This window comes from Lepidochelys kempii, chromosome 2, assembly GCF_965140265.1.
Source record: "Lepidochelys kempii isolate rLepKem1 chromosome 2, rLepKem1.hap2, whole genome shotgun sequence".
NCBI lineage: Eukaryota > Metazoa > Chordata > Testudines > Cheloniidae > Lepidochelys > Lepidochelys kempii.
This window is the reverse complement of record NC_133257.1, coordinates 204627813-204655676: the sequence shown is the minus strand read 5'-3', so window position 1 is coordinate 204655676 and position 27864 is coordinate 204627813. Positions and strand designations below refer to the sequence as shown.

At 43.3% G+C, this 27864-nt stretch overlaps 1 protein-coding gene across 5 annotated transcripts in view; it reads right to left on the bottom strand.

Moving 5' to 3' along the window:
- Positions 1-9863: 9863 nt before the first annotated feature.
- The window catches only part of RFTN1 (raftlin, lipid raft linker 1), a 108232-nt gene continuing 90231 nt past the window's right edge, over positions 9864-27864 (bottom strand). For all 5 annotated transcript variants that reach the window (XM_073333544.1, XM_073333543.1, XM_073333546.1 and 2 more), the window contains exons 8-10: positions 24430-24533; positions 22867-22948; positions 9864-11511 (exon numbers count right to left, since the gene is read on the bottom strand). In XM_073333544.1, coding sequence (XP_073189645.1) covers positions 11059-11511; positions 22867-22948; positions 24430-24533 — 639 coding nt within the window. In that variant the 3' untranslated portion in view covers positions 9864-11058. The remainder of the gene's footprint in view (positions 11512-22866; positions 22949-24429; positions 24534-27864) is intronic.

Sequence of the window (27864 nt, the reverse complement as noted above, 5' to 3'; positions counted from 1 at the left end):
CTGACAGTTGGTGGCTCACCTACAAATTTAGGAAGCTTCCTACTTCCAAATTCCATGGGAAGCACAGCTACATATAAACCACTTAGAGCTTAGTGCCATCCACTTGGCATTCAAAGCCTTCCTACCTCCATCCCAGATAGCCACAAGCCAGCTGCTGACAGACAGCGCATTATGTTAGGAGACAGGAAGGACCAGGTTCTCTCTGCTCTGCCAGAAGCCCAGTTGGCTCTGGTCTTGGTGTATTTACCACCAGATCACACCACTGCTCCTGCATCTGCCAGACCGTCAGAACTCGCTAGCAGATCACTTCACCAGACAGGTCTCAGACAACACTGAGTGGTTGATCAAGAACCCAGTGCTACAGGGAGTCTTTCACAAACAGAGCTCTAGACCTATTTATTTGCCACAACAAGAAATGCCAAGTGTTCCGCTTGAGCGGGGAGCTCCAGTCCAAGCTCACGGTCAGACACTTTTCTCATCCCCTGGATACTAGGATTGAGGTATTCCTGCTCCCCGATCTCCATGATACTTAGGGACTTGAGAAAACTAATGCAAGAGGCAGGGGTGATTATTGAGACATCTGGCCAGCAGTTCTCATATTTCGATCTGATGAACCTCTCAACACGTTGCCTCAGTGGTTCTCAACCTTTCCGGACTACTGTACCTCTTTCAGGAGTCTGAGGCAGGGCTCAAGCCCAAGCCCTGCCACCTGGGGCTGAAGCATGTAACTTAGCTTCATGGGTCCCAGGCAGTTGCCACCCCGTAACACCAGCCCTGCACTTGCAACACCGCTAAACTCATCCCACAACTTCCCTGGGGGTCACAACCTCCAGGTTGAGAAACACTGATTTAGAGTTAATGTACCCCCTGGAAGACCTCTGCATACCCCCAGGGGTACATGTATCCCTGGTTGAGAAACACTTTTATGTGCTCTGCCTGACAGACCCTACACCCAGACCCAGCTTTTTACATTTGACTGCCTAGATGCTTGGCTGGATGATATCACCCAAAAGAGTCTGTTCACCTAAAGTTCAGAACATTGTGCAGCAAAGCAGGAAACCCTCAGCTGGAATGACTTATAAAGCTAAGTGGAAGAGTTTTCTATGTGAGCATCTCAGCATCCATTTCTTTCACACCAGTTTCAGCACTATTGGCCTATTTGCTATCTCTGAAGCAATCTGGACTTTCTGTAAGCGACAGAAGTATTCATTCAATGGTAATAGCTGTGCATTACCCTCCTACCCAGTGCCACATATTTTCTCATCCTAAAGGGCCGGATTCTTTAAGGGATCTATTCATGTTTTTCCTCCAGGCAGAAGCCTCCCCCCACCCCCCTTGAACCTCAATATCATAGTAACAGTATTGAGGAGTCCTCAATTTCAGCTATTAGCAACCTATTCCCTTTACCTCTTATTGATGAAAATTGCCTTTTTAGTAGCCATTACATCAATTTTAGGGATAGAGGAGATTCAGGCCTTCATGGCAGGTTCCCCTTATAAGGATCAGGTTACTTTCAGGCCTCAGCCCAAGCTCCTGGCCAAAGTGGTTGCAACGTTCCACATGAACGGCGGATGGAAAATTCGTTACTGATTTCTCTCCCAGTCCATTACTAGCAGGCTGTAGGGACCAGTAAGGAGAAATAGTAGGATACTACTGTTTACACGTGGATCATCTTATTTCCAAAGGATGCGACACAATAATAAAGAGCTAGCTGGTAGTGTATTGATATGGGGCCATCTAGCAACCTTAGCAATTTCCTGTGCGGTAGTTGCTCTTTGGGTTCAGGTTGCTGCCCAAGAGCATTAGGTTTTATATTGTCACCTGTCATTGTAATAACTGGTTCCTGTAGCTCCTGTTGCTTTTCCTGGAGCCAAATATGGTTCTCTGATGCACTATTTTATACTTCTGCCAGCACCATCCCTATCTAACAGCACCCACGAATGGGGGTTTCCTACTGCCCCTAACAACAGTGGGGCCCCTGGAAAAATGAACCACACCACCTCCCAGCACTCTGGGAGAAGGGATTAGAACTATTTGCTTTCCATGGGTCAGGGCTGTGGGAAGGCGTCAGGTGTGCGGTTTGCATTTGACAGCCGCCATTCCCACAGACAGCAAATGTAAGTTCAAAGGGGTCCGTGTGGCAGCCTGATATTGCTGTTTTAAAGAAAAAGTGTCTGGTTTGCTCACACCAGAAGTGCAGAGGGAACAAAGCAGTTGTCCACATAAATAAATGTCAGGATCTGTTGTGTTAAAGAGATCAGAACTAGCGTTTCAAGGCTTAGTTTGGAGGGAAGCCATCATCTTCCTGAAAAGTGAGATTCTGTGCCATTGGCCGTGCTAGAGCCCTACGGAAGAGGCCAGAAACCAGTTTCCAGTATGCTTTCCATTTCCCAATTAAAAGTCAGTCTTTAAACATGGATTCCCATTGACTCTTAAGCTATTAAACCAGTTTACACTATCACAAATATCATCCCTTTCACACCCTGCTCTCTCAAACGTAAACATTAACAGAAAGTTAAACGAAGATGGCCACTTAACAAATGACATTTCATATCCTTTTGTTTTTGTAATTATCACCTCCCCAGCACCTCTGGCATCCCATGTTACATGCAGATTGAGACAGGGAAAAGGACATGTCTTGTTTATTGTAAATGGTTATATACAGCTGAAGTATTACAAAAATAATTTCAGCAACATGACCATCTGCACTAATAGGCTCAGAACTAACAGATGTAATTCAAAAAATAATCAGATTCATAATACATGTTTTCTTTCCTTGTGACCTTTTAGCCTGTTGGTGAACGCACAGGTTTCCTTTGATTACCCTGAGCACAGAACATCTTAAATTCATACACAACATGGCTGTTCAAATTCTGACCTACCTGGAAAATTTTCTTGTGGTCCAAAAATCCCCATGTAATTGCTACACTAAATTATGTTCTTTAGACTGTGGCAAATTGCCAGCACTACTTTGATGGGTCTTGCGCTTTCTCTTTTTGGGGAGGGTTCAGGGCACCATTTCTTGCCCAGTATAAACTGCCCCACTAGTGTCCTAGAGGAGGGGAGTGGAGAGGGAGGGACCCAGGCCTGCTCTCTACTCTGGGTCCCAGCCCAGGGGGCCTTAGGGATAATGGTAAACTGCTTGAACTAGCAGTTCCTTCCCCTGGGCTTCTTCTTTCTCCTGCCCACCCTCTGCACAAACCAGGTGTCCCTTTACCTAGGGTCTTGGTCTTCTTAGCCCACCGCAACATTTCTCCGAACTCTCCTCTGCTTCCCTCCAAACTGCTCTCTGCTCCAACTCCACTCCACTCTGCTTCAACTCCTTCCCTTGTCTGATTGGAGTAGGGGGGTTTTATCAGGTGACTGGCTTCAGGTGCTTTAATTAATATATAGCAAACTTTCTTCCCTCTACGGGGAATAAGGCTCCCTTCTAACACTCTCCTGCTGCCCTCTGGCCATGCTGTATCACAAGACTCATCACTAACTAGTTGTCTGTGGTGATTGTTTACTTATGAAGAGTTTGGCATCTTTCTTCTGCATCTTAATAGTCTAATAGTGAAACACCAGCATTTTCAAACCACATAGTAATTTATAATTCATTTGCTCTGAAGCCATCTTAATGGAAGAATTATTCGTGCAGCATACAGACATTCAGGCCAGTAGCAAAAGTGTTTATTTAGCCTATAGTGATAGGAAACACGAAGAAACCTCTGCTCTTTAAAGGGCACAAATTTAAAGAGAAACAACAATCATTCTGCTGATTGTGTTGAAGAACCATAGCATTTCATTTTGGAAAAGTGTTCTTCAAGCTTTGTGTGGTAAACAGGGATGGGCTGTTACTAGAAAAAGTGAGACACTTGAAAAAAAAAACACAATTTTGATGAGCTACAGCTCACTTCATCCAATGAAGTGAGCTGTAGCTCATGAAAGCTTACGCTCAAATAAATTTGTTCATCTCTAAGGTGCCACAAGTACTCCTTTTCTTTTTGCGAAGACAGACTAACACGGCTGTTACTCTGAAACCTGACAATTTTGATGAATTCTTATATCTTTTTAAAAAATGGTTTTCAAGGTACCTTGTGTTGGTACTATTATTAAATTAAATCTATTCCTAATTCCCTTTGTATCAATCACCATGAGCTCATTTAGTATTGTGGGTGTGATGAGATACTCTTATAGGCCTTCCATTAATTAACTAGAAAATGTTTTATGGCTAGTTACCATTAGCACATCACAGATATCCACTGCCTTCGCTAACGGAGTTTTAGAACAAATAAAAGAAAGCTCTTAAATTGTGAAGACTTTTTCCTCATATGGATGAAGTGCTGAACATGGTAACTGACTCCAGTCAACAGTATAGGTACACTGCTGCTGCTGACAATTTTTGCACTGGTAGTCAGCCCCACTTAAATGAGACTCATGTCACCATTAGCAGGCTGGACCTAAATGAATTAAACTGTGGGTAAAAGCTATAGAAAGTTTGCTGGTTTAATAAAGGTACATTTAATGCTAAAATAGTCACATCAGACCTGCGCATCACTGGCATGGTGTGGTATTGGCACACCCTTTGGCTGAGCTTTCACTGCGCCAAGCACACACAGACCAGGATTTAACTCACCTGGAAGCCCTTTCCTCACTGTGCAATCAGGGCTCTTTGTTGTGATGTCAGCCCTCTACAAGGCATACAGCTCACCCTCTGGCATGGAGCAAGTCCCTGGGTTGCTCAACCTTGGTCTTCCCTTGGCTTCTTGTTCAAGACATAGGCATAACAGGTAGCAGACAGGCCTGTCCCACTGAGTACTAGAATCTGTTGACTACAGCAAGGTAATTCTCTGTCCCAGCTAGCTCTGGCTTGAGGATGGTGCGGGGAGGGGTAGGAAAGGGGACTAGCTACTCTCCCTGCCTCTTGCCTCTGAGAACCAAATTGGTTTGTGGGAGAACTATCTGAAGGGGGGACACTACTGTAAAGCTGGGTGCTTGTAGTTGGTTATGTTCCTCTGGCTGAGAAGCAAACTGGAGCTCTCGTTCCTACAATGCACAAAGCAACAGAGAGACCTTATCCCCTGCAGCTGGAAGCCAACTCCCTTATCTTGCCCCAAATACCATGCTTGTTTGGATTGGATACCCGTGTCTGGGCAGTCCCAGCCATTTGCAGGCTAGACTGAGTATGATTGGTTGTGTAGGCATGTCAGTCAAACTCCTCACCTAGCAATTCCTTTTCTCTGGCCCAGCAGCTCCCATTGTCCAGATTTCAAGCACAGCACCTGGGCAGTCACTTTCACGTTCTTTGCCTCTGTCCTGCTCTCTTTCGAGTCTCTGAATGGCAAGGAGAGCTAACACTGACTAAATTAAACAATTGCATGATCTTATCATTGGAACCTTGCTCTCTCTCCCCCTTTCTCCACCCCCATCACAGCCACCCTTGGGACAGTGAATGAGAGTTTTCAAAGTCAATTATGGGATTTACCCAAACAGGTCCTGTTCATTTCAGTGGAATGTGTGTGGATAAAGCCCTACTTGCCTTTGAAAATGTCAACCATTGCACTTGGGTACTGGTAAGTAATAAAAATCTGTGACTATGAGGTGTCTTGGAGTGGAAATCATTGCCAAAATTGGCCCTCTGAATATTTCAGGATTTGGAAATAGTACACACAAACTGCTAGGGTGTGAAGAGGTCAAATGCTCCCAGAGAAAGGGTTTTTAAATTTTCAGTAATTATAACCCAATAAAAGAATAGAGAACTGTTTTTTCTAATCGTCACTGAACCTGCAAGTGACTGAAAAGTACATCAATTGAAAAAAAATGTATTGTACCTTCTGGGGCAATATCTCCTCAATCTTGTCTACATGGAGGAAGTGGCATCAGTTTAACTGCAGGTATAATTTTAAGTCAATATAGTTAAAGTGGTACAAACACTTTGTGGTTTCAAAGCGGTTTATTGCAGTTTAGATTAAACAGATTCCTAATTGATTTAACATAGACCACATTAGCCTAGTTTAAATTGAAATTAAACAGGAGTTTAATTAAATCAGTTTTAAATCACACCTTTAATCTGGTACAAGGGTTTAAACTCAGATCCTTATGGATATTTAGGCTCCTAACTTCCATTAAAATCAATGAAAGTTAGGAGCCTAAATATCTCTGAGGATCTAAACCTTAATAGCCTCTCCTTATTTCTTTCAAATAAGGGCCAGTGAACTAGTTAACCAGATTTGTAACATCAGCAATTAATGCTAATGGAATATTGCTTAAACCACCCACCAGCATGACTGATCATGCTTATTTCTAGGCCAAGCTAATGGCAAGAGTGTAAAATAAGATGCCTCCCACTCACATTTGTTTCTTCTTTTAGTTTTGTAAACGTTTGGCATCCAATTAGAGCAAAGTACATCATAATGTGCAACCAAACAAATGTTTTCCAGTGGAAATTCACTATTTAACATACATGGCCATGATATCATAACTATTTTCCTAGAACGCTGGTTGACGTAATTTTTTAATTCAGAGAAACTTAATAAGACACAGGTTGCATTTTAAGGACCAGCTTTATACTCAGTGAAAAGATACTGTGCCAATAAAATCTGCAAACAAATTTTGCTAACTATCCAGAGCACAAAGAAAAGGAGTACTTGTGGCACCTTAGAGACTAACAAATTTATTTGAGCATAAGCTTTCGTGAGCTACAGCTCACTTCATCGGATAATAAATGAAGGAATGTTTAGGGTATGGGAACAAACCTTTGCCTCAGGGTACAGAATGAACTCACTGTAAAGTCCCATAAGGTATTAAAATGATTTACAGTCCTGTTTTTTTAATATTCCATTAAAATAAATACTCTTCCATTACTATGGGGAAAAAATACTAACGTTTTCTGTGCATGAAATGGAGTGATTTAAATCTAGCCGTGATTATCCAAATTACATGGGCATTTGAAGTTGTATGATTATTTTCTCCCTGCAGTGTTCGGCAAATTGCATTATTGCTTTTAGATGTGGACTGTAGTTTAAAAAAATAGCTTGAACATGCATGGTGTGCACTTAGAAAACATTTTATTGAGTCAAAATACTGTGCAAAGAAAGACTAATGAGAATTACCAGGCACAAATCAGCCTATGGGAAAAACTACATTGAACATAAGAACAGTCATATCGTGTCAGACCAATGGTCCATCTAGCCCAGTATCCTGTCCTCCAACAGTGGCCAATGCCAGGTACTTCAGAGGGAATGAACAGAACAGGTTATCATCAAGTGATCCATCCACTATTGCCCATTCTTAGCATCTGGCAAACAGAGGCCAGGGACACTTCAGAGCATGGTTTTGCATCCCTGCCCATCCTGGGGTAATAGCTATTGATGGACCTATCCTCCATGGACTTAGCTTGTTCTTCTTTGAATCCTGTTATAGTCTTGGCCTTCACAACATCCTCTGGCAAAGAGTTCCACAGGTTGACTGTGTGTTGCATGAAGAAATACTTCCTTTTGTTTGTTTGAAACTTACTGCCTATTAATTTCATTTGGTGACCCTTAGTTCTTGTGTTATGAGAAATAACACTTCCTTATTTACTTTCTCCATACCAGTCACGATTTTATAGACTTCTATCATATCCACCCCTTAGTTGTCTCTTTTCCGAAATGAAAAGTCCCTGTTTTATTAATCTCTCCTCATATGGAAGCTGTTCCATACCCCTAATTAATTTGTTGCCCTTTTCTGTACCTTTTCCAATTCAAATATATCTTCTTTTTTTGAGATATGAGGCAACCAGATCTGCACACAGTATTCAAGATGTGGGCATACCATAGATTTATATAGAAGTGATATATTTTCTGTCTTATTATTTATCCCTTTTCCTAATGATTCCCAACATTCTGTTAGCATTTTTCACTGCCGCTGCATATTGAGTGAATGTTTATAGAGAACTAGCCACAATGACTCCAAAATCTCTTTCTTGAGTGCTAAGAGCTTATTTAGACCCCATCATTTTATATGTATAGTTGGGATTATGTTTTCCAGTGCGCATTACTTTGCATTATCAACATTGAATTTAATCTGCCATTTTGTTGCCCAGTCACTGAGTTTTGTGAGATCCCTTTGTAACTCTTCACAGTCTGCTCTGGACATAACTATCTTGAGTAGTTTTGTATCATCTGCAAATTTTGCAACCTCACTGTTTACCTCTTTTTCCAGCTTATTTATGAATATGTTGAACAGTATTGGTCCCAGTACAGACCCCTAGGGGATACCACTATTTACCTCTCTCCATTCTGAAAACTGACCATTTATTTCTATCCTTCATTTCCTATTTTTTAACCAGTTAGTAATCCATGAGAGAACCTTCCCTCTTATCCTATGACAGTTTACTTTACTTAAGAGCCTTTGGTGAGAGACCTTGTCAAAGTCTTTCTGAAAATCTAAGTACACTGTATCCACTGAATCATCCTTATCCACATGCTTGTTGACTCCCTCAGAGAATTCTAGTAGATTGGAGAAGCATGATTTTCCTTTACTAAAACCATGTTGACTCTTCCCCAACAAACTGTGTTCATCTATGTGTCTGTTAATTCTGTTCTTTACTATAGTTTCAACCAATTTGCCTGGTACTGAAGTTAGGCTTACTGACCTGTAATTGCTGGGATCACCTTTGGAGCTTTTAAAAATTGGCATCACATTAGCTAGTCATCTGGTACAGAAGCTGATTTAAATGATAGGTTACAGATCACAGTTGTTAGTTCTGCAATTTCACATGTGAGTACCTTCCGAACTCTTGGGTGAATATCATCTGCTCCTGGTGACTTATTGCTGTTTAGTTTATCAATTTGTTCCAAACCCTCCTCTAATGACACCTCAATCTGAGACAGTTCCTCAGATTTGCCACCCAAAAAGCATGATTCAGGTTTGGGAATCCCCCTCACATCTTCAGCTGTGAAGATGGATTCAAAGAATTCATTTAGTTACTCTGTAATGGCTTTATTTTCCTTGAGTGCTCGTTTAGCTTCTCGATTGTCCAGTGGCCCCACTGGTTGTTTAGTGGGCTTCCTGCTTCTGATGTACTTAAAAATGTTTTGCCATTATTTTTTGAGTCTTTGGCTAGCTGTTCTTCAAATTATTTTTTGGCCTTCCTAATTATATTTTTACACTTCACTTGCCAGAGTTTATGCTCCTTTCTATTTTCCTCAGTAGGATTTAACTCCCACTTTTTAAAGGATGCCTTTTCCCTCTCTCACTGCTGCTTTTACTTTGATGTTTAGCCATGGTGGCACTTTTTTGGTCCTCTTACTATGGTTTTTAATTTGGGGTATATATTTAAATCAAGCTTCCATTATGGTGTCTTTAAAAAGTTTCCATGCAGCTTGTAGGGATTTCACTTTTGGCACTGTACCTTTTAATTTCTATTTAACGAACTTCCTCATTTCTGTGTAGTTCCCCTTTCTGAAACTAAACGCTACCATGGTGGGCTGCTTTGGTGTCCCCCAACCCCAAAGGGATGTTAAATTTTATTATGTTATGGACACTATTACCAAGTGGTTCATCTATATTCAGCTATATCCTGTTGACCAGATCCTGTGCTCCACTTCAGATTAAATCAAGAGTTGTCTCTCCTCTTGTGAGTTCCAGGACTAGCTGCTCAAAGAAGCAGTCATTTAAGGTGTCAAGAAACTTTATTGTTTATGGAATTACTTTGTTTACAGAAAATGAAAAACAGAAGGTATTTTTTAAAAACACCACGCAGGACTGCCTAACTAATTATAAACTGGGACTCTTTGCTTATTAAGAAAAGAAAAGCTACTACATGTTACATTTTTAAGCTGACTAAAACTGTTTAAGAGTATATTCAAATATGATCTAAAAAAACTGTTACACGTACATTTTACTGTAAAGATTTTAATATACCTCCAAACATGAAAATGTTGACCATTTTACATCATAAAGTTTGTATGTCAGCTGAAAAACATGGTTACCTGTTGTAAAAGAAAGGTTTAGTCATCAGGTTGTATTCTTGAGGGTCATTTGGTAGCTTTCACTGACATTTGCCTGGTAGCTATTTGATTTAAAAAAAACCCCATCTTTCATGTGACACACACTACTCCAGTTGATAAACGATGAAAAGTCACATAATAGCAGTGCTAGCAGATGGTGAGCGTATCCACTGTTAGTGAATATGTACAATTAATGAGTTACATTTTACGTGCAGTTTTCATTTTCTTTTCTATTTCTTGAAACCCCAGCAAGGATTGCCAAAGGGCTGATTAGCAACCTAAAAATCCAGAACACCAAAATGAGAGAATAGGGAATCTTAGGCATTATGTTAGAGCCATCTGCTTAACACACAACACGCATTCATCAAGAGGTTTGTTTCCCCATCAGGTTCCCGTTATGTACCTACAATATTTGTGGTCTGTTTATTGCTTTATATATCTGCAAGAGTAAACTAAATTCAAGAGAATAGCAGTGAGTAGATACGTTATTGAAGATAAATACAGCTACAGCCACTTTATCAAACTTCCCAGTTCCAGCCTCTGTAAGCCTCAATACCATTTTCTTGACAACACAACAGGGCAGGGTGCAATAACTGTTTCAGCAATGATACTTTGATAAAATTATTACATAAGGAAATTGACTAAAAATGCTTCTCCTAAACTAATATGAAATACTGAATACAAACCTGTTTTTGTTAAAACAGCACAGAGCAGTTTAAATGTCAGTGGTTTTTCTTGAGTCACAGAACAAGCCTGACTATGTTTTCATTCCCAGCTTGGTAATCACAATACATTTCATCTGTACCTTTAGAAACTAAGGGCAGTAGAGCCAGTCCCATTCTCAGTAAAGTCAATGGAAATTTTGCCATTAACTAATGTGGGAACAAAAGCGGGCCCTACAGTTAGTTGGAACTTTTAGATGCCTGTGTATGTTAATTGGAGAGAATAAAATTGTATAGGGCAGGTACAAAGCCAAATTAAAAGTTGTATTAAGCAATGAAGCTAGTGAGGATGATTAGCAAAACTTGTCCTTTAGTTTGGCAAAAGATCTGCAACTCTTTCAATAATCTCGAGATGCAGGTGATTAATTGCAGGAAGCATCCATGGCTCCAGCCCCATTGTCCCCATCCCAACTGTCAGTTATTAGAACACAGCTTCCTTCATGCATGATCTGGTTCTCACAGTTGTCCAATGCATCATTGTGACTCAAGCACACTTCCACTTCTTTTTGATCAGTATCATGACTTGGATGCCATTTTTCTTCTGATTCCTCATTGCCATGGATCGATGTGTCTTTGTCCTCTCGTATCTCAGATGCCTTGTCTGAGACGCTATCCAGCTGGTCATTCAAGACTGGTTTGCAGTTCCCAACATTTTCAATTGTTGACAGTTGTGCTTCTAAATTTCTTGTGTTCTCTATAACTTCACACTCTGGTTTTTCTTCTGCTGTTTGTTTCTCCCTCGAACTTAGTTTAGCCTTGATTGATTTCTTCGTTTGTTTGTTGTGCATCTCTTCTTTGGAGAACCTCCAGTGAAACTATAAATAAAAGATTTGAAAGTTAAAGGTCACTTTAAACAAAAATAAAAACTCAAGTAGAAATTTGCTTTCTGAAATAATAATGGTTGATCTGGCCAAAGGATCCAACCTCAGAATATATATTGTATATGAGTACCCAGACTACTTAAAATTGTTACATTTGTAGCTATTAGACACATGTAGATACAAAGCTTCTGTTCCTTTCTCTGTCTCTACTGCTTTGTATGCTTAGTAAGTTTCTTGATGAAGGATATTTCAGTGCTGAGGTAATAACCCACAACATCCTGGCAGACATTCCAAACTGTTCTGAAAGCAAGAAAATGGAAAGCTGTGCTAATGTAGACAAACAGAGGAAGAGATCCTGGAATATTATTCCAGTTTTTCAACAAGTTAGCAGTAGAAGTAACAAAGCCTGACTGAGAACACAAGCTCACACATTCACTAAGCGTGTGAAGACAGCAACTCAGAAAAATTAGAAATTCAGCTTTTAAGGTGGAATCCCACTGCTTGTTTTATGACTATTTATCCTCTCCCTCAGATACGTGTAAGTGTGTATATAAAGTGTGCTATGTACACATTGATATAAAACCAAAATGTGAAAGAGCTGAGCAAGAACAGTTTTATAAGAAAATCATTCAAGTATTGTCTATCACATAGAAAAGTACTGTACTTCTATCCTATGTACTGTTTGGAGTCTGCCACAAAATAACTCTAAAGGGTATTCTTTTTCAGAAGCCCACAGTTCCCACAAGACCAGCATTTGCAAGATTAAACCAACATTTTGAAACTTTCAGGAACTTTTCCAAGTCAGTTTGTGGACTAAAAAATTCCAAATGTATAATCTGAGCTGCTTGTGCTAAGCCATACATACAGTGCAGAATCCAGAAGTGATTTTACAGTACAATGTTTTAAACACTGAGCATTTAAAAGACCAAGTGATAAACAGTGCAAGTAAGTAGCAAAACATCCTGAGCCATTTGTACAAAAGTTTCTGGGGGAGAATGCACAAGGCCACCTCATACAACACACACCACAAGACTCATCTTGACCACCATTTTGGATGATCTGTGTTGACTAATGCTGAAGGCTCTATTTTGACTAGCAATAAAAGTAACTATGGTTTCTTGAAATGTTGATGCAATAGTCATAGAATTAAAATCAGAAGGGACCACCAGATTGTCTAGTCTGTCCTCCAATATATCACAGGCCACCAAAACCACCTACCACTCACACACTGAACTCAACAACTGAAATTAGATCAAGGTATAGCCCTCAGGAGACTATTGCGTGCCACAGGCAAAGAATAGGAGAGACTGAGGTGCACCGATGCCCAAGGCCCCTGCAAGGGCAGGAAATTGATTGAGAGGTACCCAGATGAACCTGGCAGGCAACTTGGACCACATGCTGCAAAGGAAGATGAAACCACCCCAAGACCACTGGATGATCAGTTGAACATGAGCTCCCAGTGTGATGCTGTGGCCAAAAGAGCTAATGCGATCCTGGGATGCATAAACAGGGGAATCTCGAGTAAGAGGAGAGAGGTTACTTTACATCTGTATTTGACACTTGTGCACCCACTGCTGGAATATTGTTACTCTTCGGGGGATTCTGCGGGACTGTGCACCCGCAGAAAACACCCTCCCGCTGCAGATTTCCTGCTTTTCCCTGCAGAAAACGGCAGGGAAGCTGCGCTTGGGAGAAGGGGGGGCGATCATGTGTGCAGTTTTTTGCGGGGGGTTAGCCCCCCAGACAGAGCTGAGGCATGGGCGGGGGAGCACACGGGGTTACATTTCTGCAAACGTAGAGCTGCCCAGCTCAGAGGCTGCATCTCGGGCTCCGCTGACTCTGCATGCAGCCTCCTGGCGCCAGTCGTGCTCCCCGTCTGTGTGCTGGGAGCCTTCCTGTTTTCTGTGGAACAATGAGTGCCCGCAGCGGGGCTGGGTAACGGTGGGAAATGAGGGAAGGGGGCTAAGGGGAAGGAAGGAGTGGAACAGGGCCGGGAGAGGGCAATGTGGGAGTGAAGGGAGGGGGAGGGAGAAGAAAAGGGAATAGGGGAATCGTGGCGGGGAAGTGGGAGCCTAACATGCTTGTCCCCTTGGCAGCAGCTGGGGCTCCCCCGTTAAGCAGGCCCATCAAACTCTCACCCTGACAAGCCGTACCCCCCGCTACACCTGCACCCCTCTGACAAGGCCCTCACCCCACTAAGCCCCAACCAGCTGCACCTGGACCCCAACACCCAGACCACCCCGCACTGAGTCCCCATCCCCCGCCAAGCCCCATCTCCCCACACTCAGACCCCACCCCCGCTGAACCCAACCACGGTCACCTGAACCTCCTGCAGAGTCCCATTGTCCCTGCACCCGGAACCCCCCAATGAGCCCCTGTGCAGCCAGATCACCCATTGAGCCGCCCACACCCAGACTGCCCCACACAGAAACCTCTCACCCCACACCTGGATCCCCCCACACTAAGCCTCTCCACACTTGGATCCTGCTGGGATGAGTCTGCCCAGCCACACCTGGCACAGGGGGCATGACCCCAGGGTGCTTCTGGAGCAGGCCCAGCCCTTGCACTGTGTCAGGGTCAGGTGCAGCCTCACTGCTGAGTCCTTGTACTGGGGGAGGTGGTGATCTCCCACCTCAGTGCAGCCAGTGGCCTGTGCTGCCATGCTGGAGCCACATTTATTTACTGACAAATAAAACTTGCAGAATTTTAAAATGTTGTGCACATAATTTTTAACTTTTTGGCAAAGAATTCGCTTAGGAGTAATATTGTGTCCAGTATTAATGCCCACAATTCAAGAAGGATGTTGATAAATTGGAGAGGGTTCAAAAAAGAGCCACAAGAATGATTAAATGATTAGAAAACAGGCCTTATGGTGATAGCGTCAAAGCGCTCGGTCTATTTAGCTTAACAAAGAGAAGATTAAGGGGTGACTTGATTACAGCCATAAGTACCTATATGGGGAACAAATATTTAATAATGGGCTCAGCTGCCTAACAGAGAAAGGCATAACACATCCAAGTGATGGAAGTTGGAGCTAGACAAATTCAGACAGGAAATAAGGTGTAAATTTTTAATGGCAAGAGTAATTAACCACTGGAATCATGTACCAAGGGTTGTGGTGGATTCTCCATCACTGACAGTTTTTTTTTACTCAAGAACGGATGCTCCTCTAAACGACATGCTCTCAGAATTATTTTGGGGCAGTTCTGAGGCCTGTAGTAAACAGGAGGACAGACTAGATCAGGGGTCGGCAACCTTTCAGAAGCAGTGTGCCGAGTCTTCATTTATTCACTTTAATTTAAGGTTTCGCGTGCCAGCAATACATTTTAACGTTTTTTTAGAGGGTCTCTCTCTATAAGTCTACATATTATATAACTAAACTATTGTCACATGTAAAGTAAACAAGGTTTTCAAAATGTTTAAGAAGCTTCATTTAAAATTAAATTAAAATGCTGATCTTACGCCTCCGGCCCGCTCAGCCCACTGCCAGCCTGGGGTTCCGTTCACCTAGGCCAGCAGCAGGCTGAGTGAGGCCTGCGGCCAGGACCCCAGCTGGCAAGGGGCTGGTAGCCAGAACCCCAGACCGGCAGTGGGCTGAGCGGCTCAGCCACTGCCATTCAACCCACTGCTGGTTTGAGGTTCCGTCCGCCGGGAGGGTCCCAGCTGCCAGCCCCGCTCAGCCTGCTGCCAGTCTGGGATCCCGGCTCTGCCCACATAGAGTGGGTACCTACCATCTCCCTGGTTCTAGCCCATTCTCTTCCTCTCTCTCTCTGCATTGAGCTGAGGGTGGGAGTGTGCTGAGCACAGGGCTGGGGGTGAAGGAGCAGGCTGGGGGTTGGGGTGTAGGGTCTACCCGGGAGCTAGAATGAGGGAGGGAGCTCAGGGTTGGGGCAGGAGGTTTGGGTGTGGAGTGCTTACCTGGGCAGCTCCCATTTGGTGCGAGGGGTGCAGGTGGGAATGTGGCGGGCAGGTGCAGGAGCTCCCGTTGGTGCTCAGGGTGGGGGTGAGAATGTGGGGGTGAAAGAGTCAGGGCACAGGGTGTGGGGGGGCTGGGTATGTGTGGGGGGTGCAGGAGTCAGGGCAGAGGGCTGGGTGTGTGTGAGGGGGGTGCAGGAGTCAGGGCTGGGGTCGTGGGGGGGTGCAGGGGTCAGGGCAGAGGGCTGGGGTGTGTGTGAGGGGGGTACAGGGGTCAGGGCAGAGGGCTGGGGGGGTGGGCTAGGGTCATGGGGGTGCTCCCAGCCCCCTGCCCAGAGCGGCTTACGGCAAGGGGCTGGAGGGGATATACCCTGATTCCACTCCACTTCCCCAAGGCCCCATCCCCACCTCTTCTCCGCCTCCTCCCCAGAGCAGCGAGCTTCTCCCCCTCCTCCGCAAGGGCCATCAGCTAATCGACGGCGGGAAGGGAGAGGAAGGGCAGGAACCCAGCACGCTGGGGGAAGAGGCGGAGGAGGGGGGACCTTGCCTGCCCTGCAGCAGCCGCCGGCAGGACCAAGCTTCTTCACCCTGCCCCCGGGAGAGGGGAGGAAGGGGGCAGGATTTTTAATGGCATGCTACTGTCTGCCGGGGTCCCAACCTGGGTTCGGCAGCAGGCTGAGCGGGGCTCGCGGCTGGGACCTGGTGGGCCGCAGCGTGCCATTAAAAATTGGCTCGCGTGCCATCTTTGGCATGCATGCCATAGGTTGCTGACCCCTGGACTAGATAATCATAATGATGTCTTCTGCCTTAAAATGTATGAATCTATTAATCAGACCTAGGGGAAAATTCCTTCCTGACCCCATATATGGCAATCAGTTAGATCCTGAGCACGTGAGCAAGAACCAGCCAGCCAAGCACCTAAGAGCACTGGCCAACTCTGTCCAGTGTCCCATCTCCAGCTGTGACCATCTCTGAGGCTTCAGAGGGATGAAAAGAAAAAAGAAACAAGGGGGAGGAGAGAATCCCTTCCTGACCCCTAATAGGTGTAATGTGCTTATAATATCCAAAAATTAGTCAGAGGGCAAAGGATTTATCTGCCTCATCCCTGAAGGAAAAGTCAACCTTCCCAAGCAAAGTCAGCCGAAACTTTCAAGTGGTTAGTTACTTCACCATTTAAACAAATTGCCTCACCAATTTGCCAGCACCCAGGTCCCACTCTGCATTGTGCTGCATGCCAACAGCATGCCAGCTGTCAAAAACTCAGCAGCAGCTCCTATCGGGGACTGGACAGATCCAGGAAGTGGGACGGACCCATTACCTGAGAGCTCACCAGCAGGGAGGGTAAACTAAGGAGTCGGGGGAGAAGGGAGGGAGTCCAGGAGGGTCAGGTTGGTGAGAGGAGGGGAAGGTTAGGCTGGTGAAGGGCACTTTGCCTCACACATTTGCAGTTCTTCTGGCACCCATGCTTTCCATACTACATAAAATACGGGAAGCTGTGGACCTTAGCTTTCTCCTCTGCCTGTCCAGCTGGAGTCCAGAAGTCATTTTCCCAATGCTACAGGTCTATACCAAAGACCACCAAGAGGACAGCTCACGTTCACAAATCTTTTGCCCTCCTTAGCAATCTGATGCAAGAGGACCACACAAAACCATATCTTAGAGATAAAACATTTTCCAAACGAAATTTTGAAAACCAGACTTCCCCATTTTGCACCCACAGTTTTAAGCCCACAAATAACTGTAAGCACAAAGTCTGCCATTTGTGATCCGGTTCTGCTCACAGATAAGGTAGTTGTGTAAATCCCATATGTTATGCCCACAGTTAATTGCACATGCAATTGCTTGCAAGCATACAGAGGCATGGTTGAGACCCTTACTTCATAATGACAGGTTTCAGAGTAACAGCCGTGTTAGTCTGTATTCGCAAAAAGAAAAAGAGTACTTGTGGCACCTTAGAGACTAACCAATTTATTTGAGCATGAGCTTTCGTGAGCTACAGCATCCGATGAAGTGAGCTGTAGCTCACGAAAGCTCATGCTCAAATAAATTGGTTAGTCTCTAAGGTGCCACAAGTACTCCTTTTCTTTTTACTTCATAATGCTGAAGTAATGCTCCAGCTGGTCAAACTCTGAGGGACCAAAAAATCTCCTAACAGTAGCTAGATTTAGCCTATATTCTTTTATGTTTTATTTGAGCCTAGATGTCGTTCACCAAATGTATCTTGCATATAAATATATTAAAGTGAACACTGCAATTTTTTAACTTGAGTGTCTAAATTTAGACACTCGAAAAAAGTGTCCTGATTTTCAGAGGTGCTGAGCACCCACAATTCCCATTTAAATCAGTTGGAGTTTTCCCTGAGTAGAGGCTACATATCAGGCCCAAAATGTTAAAAAGTTTCTTCTGAACTAAGGTCAGCCTTTACAGGGTTTAATGTTCATGAAGCCTAATTTCTGCTGAAATGAGCCTTAATTCTGTCTCAAGAAACAGCAGATAAACTTCATGAGTAATTAGATTAAATCTGCAGCCTGTGATGGGGCAATGAGAGATACAGTTATCGCTGTCTTACAGGAGAGTTTGTACAATTCCTTATACGTTTCCTTTCTGTTCTGCTGGCTGAACTGCATAGCACCAGACTAGTTCATATGTAGGATTTAGTTTCCACCCCTGCAATTTCATTTTAATCTTATCAGCACCTCATATTTTCCCCCTCCAAGTGTTTATCTATAAAAAAGTTTTAAACATGTAATCAAAAATTAAATAAAACTATCTGATCTTAGTGCCTATGCTTTTGTGCTGTGCAGAATGCTTAGCAACTGAATCAAATGTAAGGAGGTTTATGTCAGGCGTTTACCAGCAGCTGAATAACAATGATAGCTTTTTATAGAATTAGTATGAATTTGGATGATTTTACCTCTCCCATATTTTTCTTGAACCTTTGACTGAAAACCAACATATTTTATTACTTGTATTTTTGTACTACATTTATTTCAGACTCCTGCCCCATCCAACCCCCCCTGTTCCCTGACGGCCCCCCGGGGACCCCTGTCCTCTGACCGCCCCCAGAACCCCTGCCCCTGACTGCCCCCCTCCGCCCCCATCCAACCCCTCCTCTCATTCCTGACTGTCCCCCCAGGACCCCTGCCCCATCAAACCACCCCTTCTCCCTGCCCCCTTATTGCCCCCGGAACCCCTGCTCCTGACTGCCCCCCGCCGCCCCATCTAACCCCCTCTCTCCTTCCTGACTGCTCCCCCAGGACCGCTGCGCCCATTCCCCGCCCTCTGACTGCCCCAACCCCTATCCACACCCCCGCCCCCGACCACCACCCCGAACACCCCTGCCCTCCATCCAACCCCTCGCTCCCTGCCCCCTGACCGCGCTGCCTGGAGCACCGGTGGCTGGCGGTGCTACCGCCGCACGGCCCGGCTGGAGCCAGCCACGCTGCTGCACGGCACAAAGCACCAGGTCAGGCCAGGCTCTGCAGCTGCGCTGCCCCGGGAGCTCGCAGCCCCGCCGCCCAGAGCATTGCGCCAGCAGCCCAATGAGCTGAGGCTGAGGGGGGAGGGGCCGGGAGTGAGCCTCCCGAGCCAGGAGCTCAGGGGCCGGGCAGGAGGGTCCCGTGGGCCAGATGTGGCTCGCGGGCCGTAGTTTGCCCACTTCTGCTTTAGGTGGTGATCCACATTGGCACCAATGACACTACACCTGGCACTATTCCAGAGACTTCAGGGATCTAGAAAGGGAGCTGAAGGAGAGGAATATCCAGACTATCTTCTGGGAATCCTTCCTATGCCTCAAGTGAGAGAAGAAAGAAGAAATCAGAGGTGAACAGTTGGTTAAGTAAGTGGTGTAGGGGAGAAGGTTTTGTGGGATACTGGGGCACCGATCTCCTGGGTGATACACCAATGAGGGTATCTGGGAGGGCTTTAAACTAACCAGAAAGGCAGAGGGTGTTAATGGAGCAATCGTGGTGCCAACACCCAAATATGTAAACCAGCCACATGGGTGTCATGCAAATCCAAGCACAAAGGGTAAAGGTAAGGGACACATTTTTAATCATCTATATTCTGATGCTAGGAGCCTAAGTTATAAACAAGAGGAGTTGGAGATGCTCATGTATGAGAAGACGTATGATATGGTTGGTATTACTAAAACTTGTGGGATGGTTCATGTGACTGGAACATTAAAACTGATGGTTACAACTTATTCCATAGAAATAGAGGAAAAAAGAGAAGGGAGTAACACTTTACATCAAAGACACAGGAGAGTGTTACCCAGGGACCTCCTGATGCCAATTGGCAGAGGGCACAGGAGATGCAGAGTTTTACATGGATCCCCTGCATCAGGTATGCACATAATAATTCACCAAAGGGTGATAGGTGAGGACTCTACTGAGAGCCAGTAGTCCACTGATCATCATAATCATTTTGAAATGTATGTACAAGTTAATATTTAAGGAGCTATGTATCTATAATAGAAGTTATAGTCACAAAGCCTAGGCCTTAAGGCAGGTAACCAGGAGATGATGTGACTCAGACTGATTCCTTCTGGACAGGATGTAATAAATGCTTATTGCCCTGTCTGGGCATTGTGTATTGTCCATGGCACAATATAGATCTATTTGCATCTGGAGCCAAAATGCTAATCAAGGGATTGTGAAATCTTCAAGAGAGGAAATTTACAAGAAGAAATAAAACAAAAGGAGGGGGATCCTGTTTATGAGTAAAGAGAATGAATTGTTGGAGTATATGTGGGGGGCAGAGTTCTCCCCTGCACAGTATCCCCCCGCACCCTTCCTTGAGTAGGCAAGCTGGCAGTGTGACTTGTCTCACAAACAGAAGATCACAACTGAGCCTGGCTTGTGAAACGCTGGGAGGACTTTGGGATGGGCGTTGCTATATAAGACAGGAAAGTAACTTGTTAAATAAATCCAGGTTCTAGAATGCAAGTTATGAAAGTATTTTATATGTAACTATTTGTTTCCAATATTTCTATTTGCCGTCATTTGAATCTCTTCTCTTTGTTAAATAAACTTTTGCTTGTTTTTCCCATAAATATATCTAACTGCTGTGTGTTAAATGGAACTGTGATCTGAGGTGAAACTGGTAAGCTGGAGTGCTCTGCTTCTTTGGGAACAGCAAATCTGTGAATTCTGTGAGTGTCCAATGGACCAAGGGCTAGACGCTCCTGGGGGATGCTTGGAGGGCTTGGCAGTTGAGTGTTCCTATCACTGACTTGCAGAGGGCCAGAGAGAAGAGTGCTTGTGTTGCCCAGGGCTGGTGGAGTCAGGGAGTTGACACATGACAGACACAGATAAGGCTTCTTCATGCTAAGGGCAGGTGGTAGCGAGGTGCCTCCCAACCCTGGCTAGTCTTGGGAAGTGTTAGAGTCATAGAGGATTCAGAATCACAGAACCTTGAAAGCTTACAGATTAAAGTTCTAACTAGTAAAACCAAAGATGGGCTACTGGCGGGCATATGTTACAGGTCACCAAATTCCACTAGTGAGCAGGATGAACTGCTCATTAGGCATCTGCCCATAAAGGGTAGAAGGAAAAAATTGTGTTATTGTGGGTAACTTCAGCCTGGTGGACATTTGCTGGACATTTCATGTAACCAGTAATGAAATGTCCTTAAAGTTTCTAAACATTAATAACTGATGATTTCTTAACACAGAAAGTCCTGAAACCAGTATGATGGTGTGAGGGAACTCAATAGTGGATCTCATTCTGATGGCCAAAGGTGACTTCATAGCAGGCCTAAAAATCAGTGGTTGCCTAGATACTAGTGATCATGATCTGATTATATTTACTTTGTGCAAACAGAATATGGCACCAACTAGTAATATGTTTATTTGGAACTCTAAGAGGCCAACTTTTCAAAGAATAAGGCAATTAGTTGTCAGTATAACTGACGGAATATAAATTTAAAACGGGAAGCGTTAACAAAAATTGGTAATTGATCAAGAACATCCTATGGATGCCCAACAGCCACGAAAAAGGTTATCCTGGACAACAAATCATCCTGGTTAAAAGCAGTCCACATGGTGGGACTACCCCAGAACTGTAGACCCTGGGAGCCCTGGCAGTCGGACAGTGAAACCGACAGTCTTGCCAGTTTTGATGCTGCTACTAATAGTGATGAAACTGACAAGACTGTCAATTTTACTCAGTAGCTGTCTGAGACTGGGGAGCAGATTTTACTTTGGAAACTCCGTATGTCAGTGATTCTGAAACAAATTTTGGGGGGATTTCTGATTCATAGGAAATAAAAAACAAACTGAATTAATTCCCATTCGGAATGAAACCAAATTTTAAAACTATAAAATTTCCTGTGAATTGGAAATCCTGTGTTTTGGCCAGCTCTGCTCCTAATGTCCAACTCCACTTAATAAGCAGGCTCAACATTCTGCACTAGCTGAACTTCTGAACGGTCCCCGGGTGTCATCCCATTGCATTGGTAACTAATGTCAGAGTAGCTGCAGTAGATAGAGCAGGAATAAAATGGAGGCAGCTCTAGTAGCTTCTTCATCCTCTGATGGCTTGCTTTCACTAGATGGGTTGTATTTCATCTTCATACTTCACTTTTTTGGCTCCCTTGCATGCAGGTTGGGAAAGGTGAAACACATGTGAACAAGACCTGCTGGTCGGCAATCTGCCATTTTTTGCCTTGTACAAATCTCTGTATTTTCTCCTATCCTTTAAAGTATGACATGTTTGGGCCAGGATTTCTGCATGCTGCTCATTTAATAAAGGGAAGTGAAACACCTCAGGGAAGTGGGAATAAAATGAAGATGCACTGATACCTGTCAGCTGCATGCTCCATTAACGCTAGCTTGGTTTGGTTACTTTTTATAGGTTAGTGAAATTCTCCCAATCTCATATGTTAGTATTTATTTATATTTCAGAAGCACCTAGAAGCTCCAACTGAGATTAAGGCTCCACTCTACCAGACTCTATCCAAAAATATAGCAAGAGACAGTCCTCTGCCCCAAAGAGTTTACAGTCTAAACAGATAAGGCAGACAAAGGTGGGAGAAAGGAAATATTACGGTCCCCATCGCACAAATCATGAACAGGGGCAAACAGAGATTAAGTGACTTGCCCAAGATCACATAGGAAGTCTGTGGCACAACCAGGCATTGAGCCTACATCTCCTAAATCCCACTCCAATTCCTCGCTGTGTTTACTGTTTTTAATAGACCACATAGTCTCTAGCTCCCTCCAATGGAAGGAAGAGTGAAGGACAGCACCTTTCATGTCCTTTGAGTATTTTGTTATTTCTTTGGTTTAATAGTTCACACCAGAGTTCTAAAGTGTTCTGATAATATTCAGCAAACCTTCTAAGTCATTAGAAATGTTGAAACTGATGTGGAAAATCAATTAGAATATTAGAGTACTGCCACAATAAACCTACACAGGAATTCAAGGTCATTTACCTTAGATTCTTTCTTCTTTGCTTTCTGGGGTAGAGAGGGTCTCTGAAGAAAGACAATCTGCTTAGTGGCTAAATTCCCCTCCCTGTAAAACATAATCCTGAAAATGAGTCAAGCTCATACAAAGTAGGATTCAAAATCCAAGAAATACCTCAGTCATTTGCTTAAACTGGGCAAAAGAGAACCACCAGAAATAACCTAAACATCTGACTGTCTCAAATGCATATGAATAGAATGGTATTTGTTGGGAACCATCATCTTAATTTAGGCTCATGTCTAATTTGATACACCTAAAATCCCAGTTCAATCGCTGATGTTTTTTCTGCCAAATGTTCTAGAATTCAAGTATCAACACAGAATAAAGTTTTTGAAAAAAAAATCAGTCTATGTGACAGGCATAATAATCTTTATGTGCACTACAATGTCAATTACACATTGCAGTGTGCTTTTACTAGCCAAGCAATAAGTGCTGCCAGATTCTGCAATAGTGATAGCACTGATTAATGCACAGCTCGGGTGTGTAGGAAAGCACAAGGCAAAGCAAAATGCCTCCATCACTCAGGCTGTGCGTTAATCAGCACTAACGACCAATCTGAAGCATTTTATGGAGCTAATTATAAAATGGTTGACAGAAAGGAGTGGAAAGAAGGGAGAACACAGGACAATGTTGCAAAAAGGGATTAAAAATCCTTATTTGTGATTTTTCATCCCCTGATTTATTCAAGAGTGTATGAAAAACATTAGATTAGAATAACTCCTTCCACTGGCTTTCCCAGCGTGTTTGGTCTTTATAGACTGTAAGCATTCAAGGACAGGAACTGTCTTCATCTGCGTCTCATACACCACTGGACACAATGTTGGTGCTTTAATAAACAACAACTTGGCAGATCTATTTTTTTTATTCATGAGTGATGAAGTCACCTATTTGAAGAGCAGTTCTGGAATGTGCAGTAGTAAGGATCAACTGCTGTCACATGCCTGTATTTTTAGCCAGTCCCCATGAAGAATGTTTTAAAACTATTTACATTTCTATTAATATAATTATGCTTATGATGTAAAAGTAGATATAAAAATGACCAAAACCCACCAACAAAGGAAATTCCAACTGAAGGCTACTACAGTACTATCAGTATTATTTCACCCACTTTGCTGAGCTACTGCAGCAAACGATATATAACACCACACACTGTTCTGATAGCTACTGATGAAAGACAACATGTGCTTCTACCACTAGGCCACACCACTCTACAAAGGGAACCACAGTTAGTTTATTTTTTTTTTAAATGGAGCTAAGAACTTACACCTGCAACCCGGCACTCCACATACAAGTCTGGCAGCATTCTAACACCCACCCCCACCCCCTTCCTGCCCACAAGATTTGTGACAGGGCTGAGGTGGGGACAGAAGTGCTCAGACTGGCCCAGTGGCAGCTGCAATGTGGCTTTCTTGGACAGTTTAGTGCGCATGTGCAGGGAACTGTATGCTAGGAGAACAGGGAGCTGTCAGCACAAACTATCATGCTGATACAGAGACTTCCTTAACCAAAATGCAGTGCCCACACAGTACCTGTTTGTCTTTACAATTGGAGTAGGAAGCACACAAGTCAGCTGCCAACCATACACCGCGAGAGAGTTCAACAGTGGAATATAATCTGTCTGCACTTCAACTCCCTGGGAAAGAAAAATCAACTGTTAGGATTATCGCTTGATGTGTGACAATTTTTTTTTAAACAGTGTTTTGTGTTGTTTCTTTACAAAGTTAGATCATTTTTGCAAGTTAAGAAAATATTTGAAAACGCAAGACATGTAGGATCATTCTCCAGTTCTCACTGAAGAGTTAAATATATTTGTTTAAACAGTGCAAATATGAAATTTCTTTTTGGGCTCTAAACCGTCCATATGACAGCTGATGAATCAGATAAACAGGGCTAATTCATTTTGTTTTATCAGAGCTCCCTTGGACAAGTGGCCTCCTGCAATCTTCATTGAAAAAAGAAGAATTACATCCTTGCAAACAAAAAGGAATTCATGAGGCACAAAAACGCATTACACTGTGTGGTCAAGATTCTGCTCTTGATTATGCTGGTGCAAATCCTGAGCAACTGTCCTGAAGACAAGCAAGTTAACTTCTGCTTTACACCAGCAGAGCTGAGAGCTAAATTTGGCCCTCCGATTTCAAAGCATTTCATGGGGAGTTAAATGATAGTATGGTGGTAATGAACCCATGTTATTTGCATCCAGCAGCAGAAAGAAAATATAAGTACAATTTGTTTTATTCCTTTTGTCACCACAGGCAAATAAACATTGCCTGTTTGTTATTCTGAATCAGGAAATATGTGGGCGAGACCAAAACGTTACCTTTTAGTGTAAAAGTCTAGCTTCACTCAGAGATGCTGTACAATAGACCCTTGCTAATTCTCCCTCTGCTAATCTATAAACCCAATAATTCGCTTGAAAGGAACAAACAGTAGTCTCAGTAAAGATTGCTACAGGGAGCACTAATCGTACAAAATGATCTATTGCACATTTACTCTTCAGTGTTACCAATCTTACTGAAGTATTATCATAAATTGCTAATACACTTGTCACTACAAATACTATTACACTACATGACAGTATAAATTCTGCTTGCCAAAATAAATACACAAATACATTCTGTGATGCTGTGAGTGTGTGTGTGTGTATTCATTTTCTTGTTAATTCTCAAAATAGGGTAAAGCATCATAGTTTTACCAGTGATCAGTGTCAATCAGTAAGGTACTAGTTCAAATCAAAGTCTATACATATTGTAATAACAATAATTTGAACAGACATAATTCATATCCTACTGTAGTATTTTAAACAGAGGACCTGATTTTCAGTCTTAATTGGGCTTTCCTTTTTGTGCATGCGATTTATGTCACTTAGATAGCTATATAACTGAAAGGCAGGTATAGCTGGGTAACTAATCACTTACATGACCTAAACTGCAAAAAGAAAAGGAGTACTTGTGGCACCTTAGAGACTAACAAATTAGCTCACGAAAGCTTATGGTCAAATAAATTTGTTAGTCTCTATGGTGCCACAAGTACTCCTTTTCTTTTTGCGAATACAGACTAACACGGCTGCTACTCTGAAACATGACCTAAACTGTATATGAACTAACTAAAGGAGCAAAACGGTACCCATTTAAAGGAAAGCCATGATTTGAAAATCTGTCCTAAAATATGCACATGAGCACACATTGGATTAACCTTGCTTTGGGTTTCTTCACAAAATCTGTCAGATGCTCACAATGATACACCTACTTACAGAGGCGAGACATATTTGCAAGGACTGGCAGCATCACCTTATATAAGACAGCATGAAGGTACAGGAAAGGAAGAAGATGGCTTTTAAGAGAAAAGATAAATTCTAATTTAGCTTCTGACTCAATTCCTCAGAAGCTTATCAGAACTTCTTCAAAACTACCATGACAGCAGAAGTGTCATGTTTATGGAGCCGCAGAGCTGCACAAATCAGAGATTCCACCAACCCCACTATCTTTGTCTTCCCTCCCTCCAGCTGCCAAACTGACTTTTTCCTCTTTTCAGTTTTTAAAATGGCCCAGTGCCTGAGGAAAATCTATTAAAGGTACAGACAGATGTCCAAATGCCTTTGAAAGCAAATACTAGGAAAATACTAGTTATTTTGGAATGAATTTATAACAAAATCGGAGATTTGTCAGAGAGCTCAACAACTCCTTATTTCCAGAATTATCCAGAAAAGAAGATAGTAATATCCAGAACAAGGATAAAGACTGAAACCAGAACATTTGCTGTGGCAGGCACACCACTGGGCAGCTGCAAAAGGAGCTGATTGAAAAAAAATTCCCTCTATCGCACAGTACCATGAGCAGGAAAACTTTTGGGACTTAACAACAAAGGACATGCAAAGAGTGGCTCAGGACAGACAGGGATGGCGGAGCCTTTTTTGTGCCCTAAGCGATGTCTGATGGTGCAGGAAGGATTCAGACTTCAGATTCAGCACCTCAGGGCTAAGATTATCAAAGACAGCCTTCCTGTTTCATCGAGAAATGTGACAAACATGTCAAAATCCGAGAGTAGTTATGGCAACCAGGAAGAGCACCACGACAACACAAATCACATTTGGCTGCTGCAGGAGTCAAACCATTTCAGCAATGCGTTGTCTCCTGCCACAGCCAGTTTTCTCAGCAGGCTCCTGCAGCCGCAAGACAATGAAACCCTGTGGGATTTTGACCTGTCTGACTTGTCAGATCTATGCATCACCTGTAGCAGATGATGTTATATGTCTCAACAGACGCTTAGAGAGAGAAAAGAGCAGGCTAGGGTTCAACAAAATTAAAGCATTTATTAGTTCAGAAGGTTGAAGTGTATAAGAAAATTGAAGGGGAAGGATTAGGAGAAAAGGGTGGATAGAAATTGTTCTAAAGGTGGTTTCTGTTTTCTGTAAGTGTTAGTCTCATGGTGCCTTTTTATCCACCCTTTTTTCCGAATACCAGTCAGCTGGGTTTCTAGCACCCATGAGAAAGCATGTCCATACCCTGCCAAGGTACATACCTGGCCCTAGAATCACTTCCATGGCCCTCCTTAACAGTTCTGCTGGAAGTCACTCAATGCCTCTGTGGAATCAGCCAAAGTACCTCTCCCCAGGTCACCATGCCAGTGATCTGCAGGCACACACCTCCTGCCCCATCCCAACTAGCTCTGTTCAGTGGTGGTAGGTAGGGGAGAGGACAGCAGCCTTTTTTCACCTTAAGTAATTTTTTTTTTTCAAGTGGAGCTCAAACTCTTCACTGGCAGTACTAGCAGCTTTAGAACCAAGAGCCACAGAGGCACTAACATGGAAGGGCAAAAAGAGGCCATGATGTGTAATTGTATCACAGCTGGAACTTGTGTTCCACCAGGAGTCATAGCTGACTACGACACATGGGAATACACATATTCATAATAAGCCTGAGTGTGGTACCATGCCCAAGTGTCACCGTTATAGTTCTTTCCAA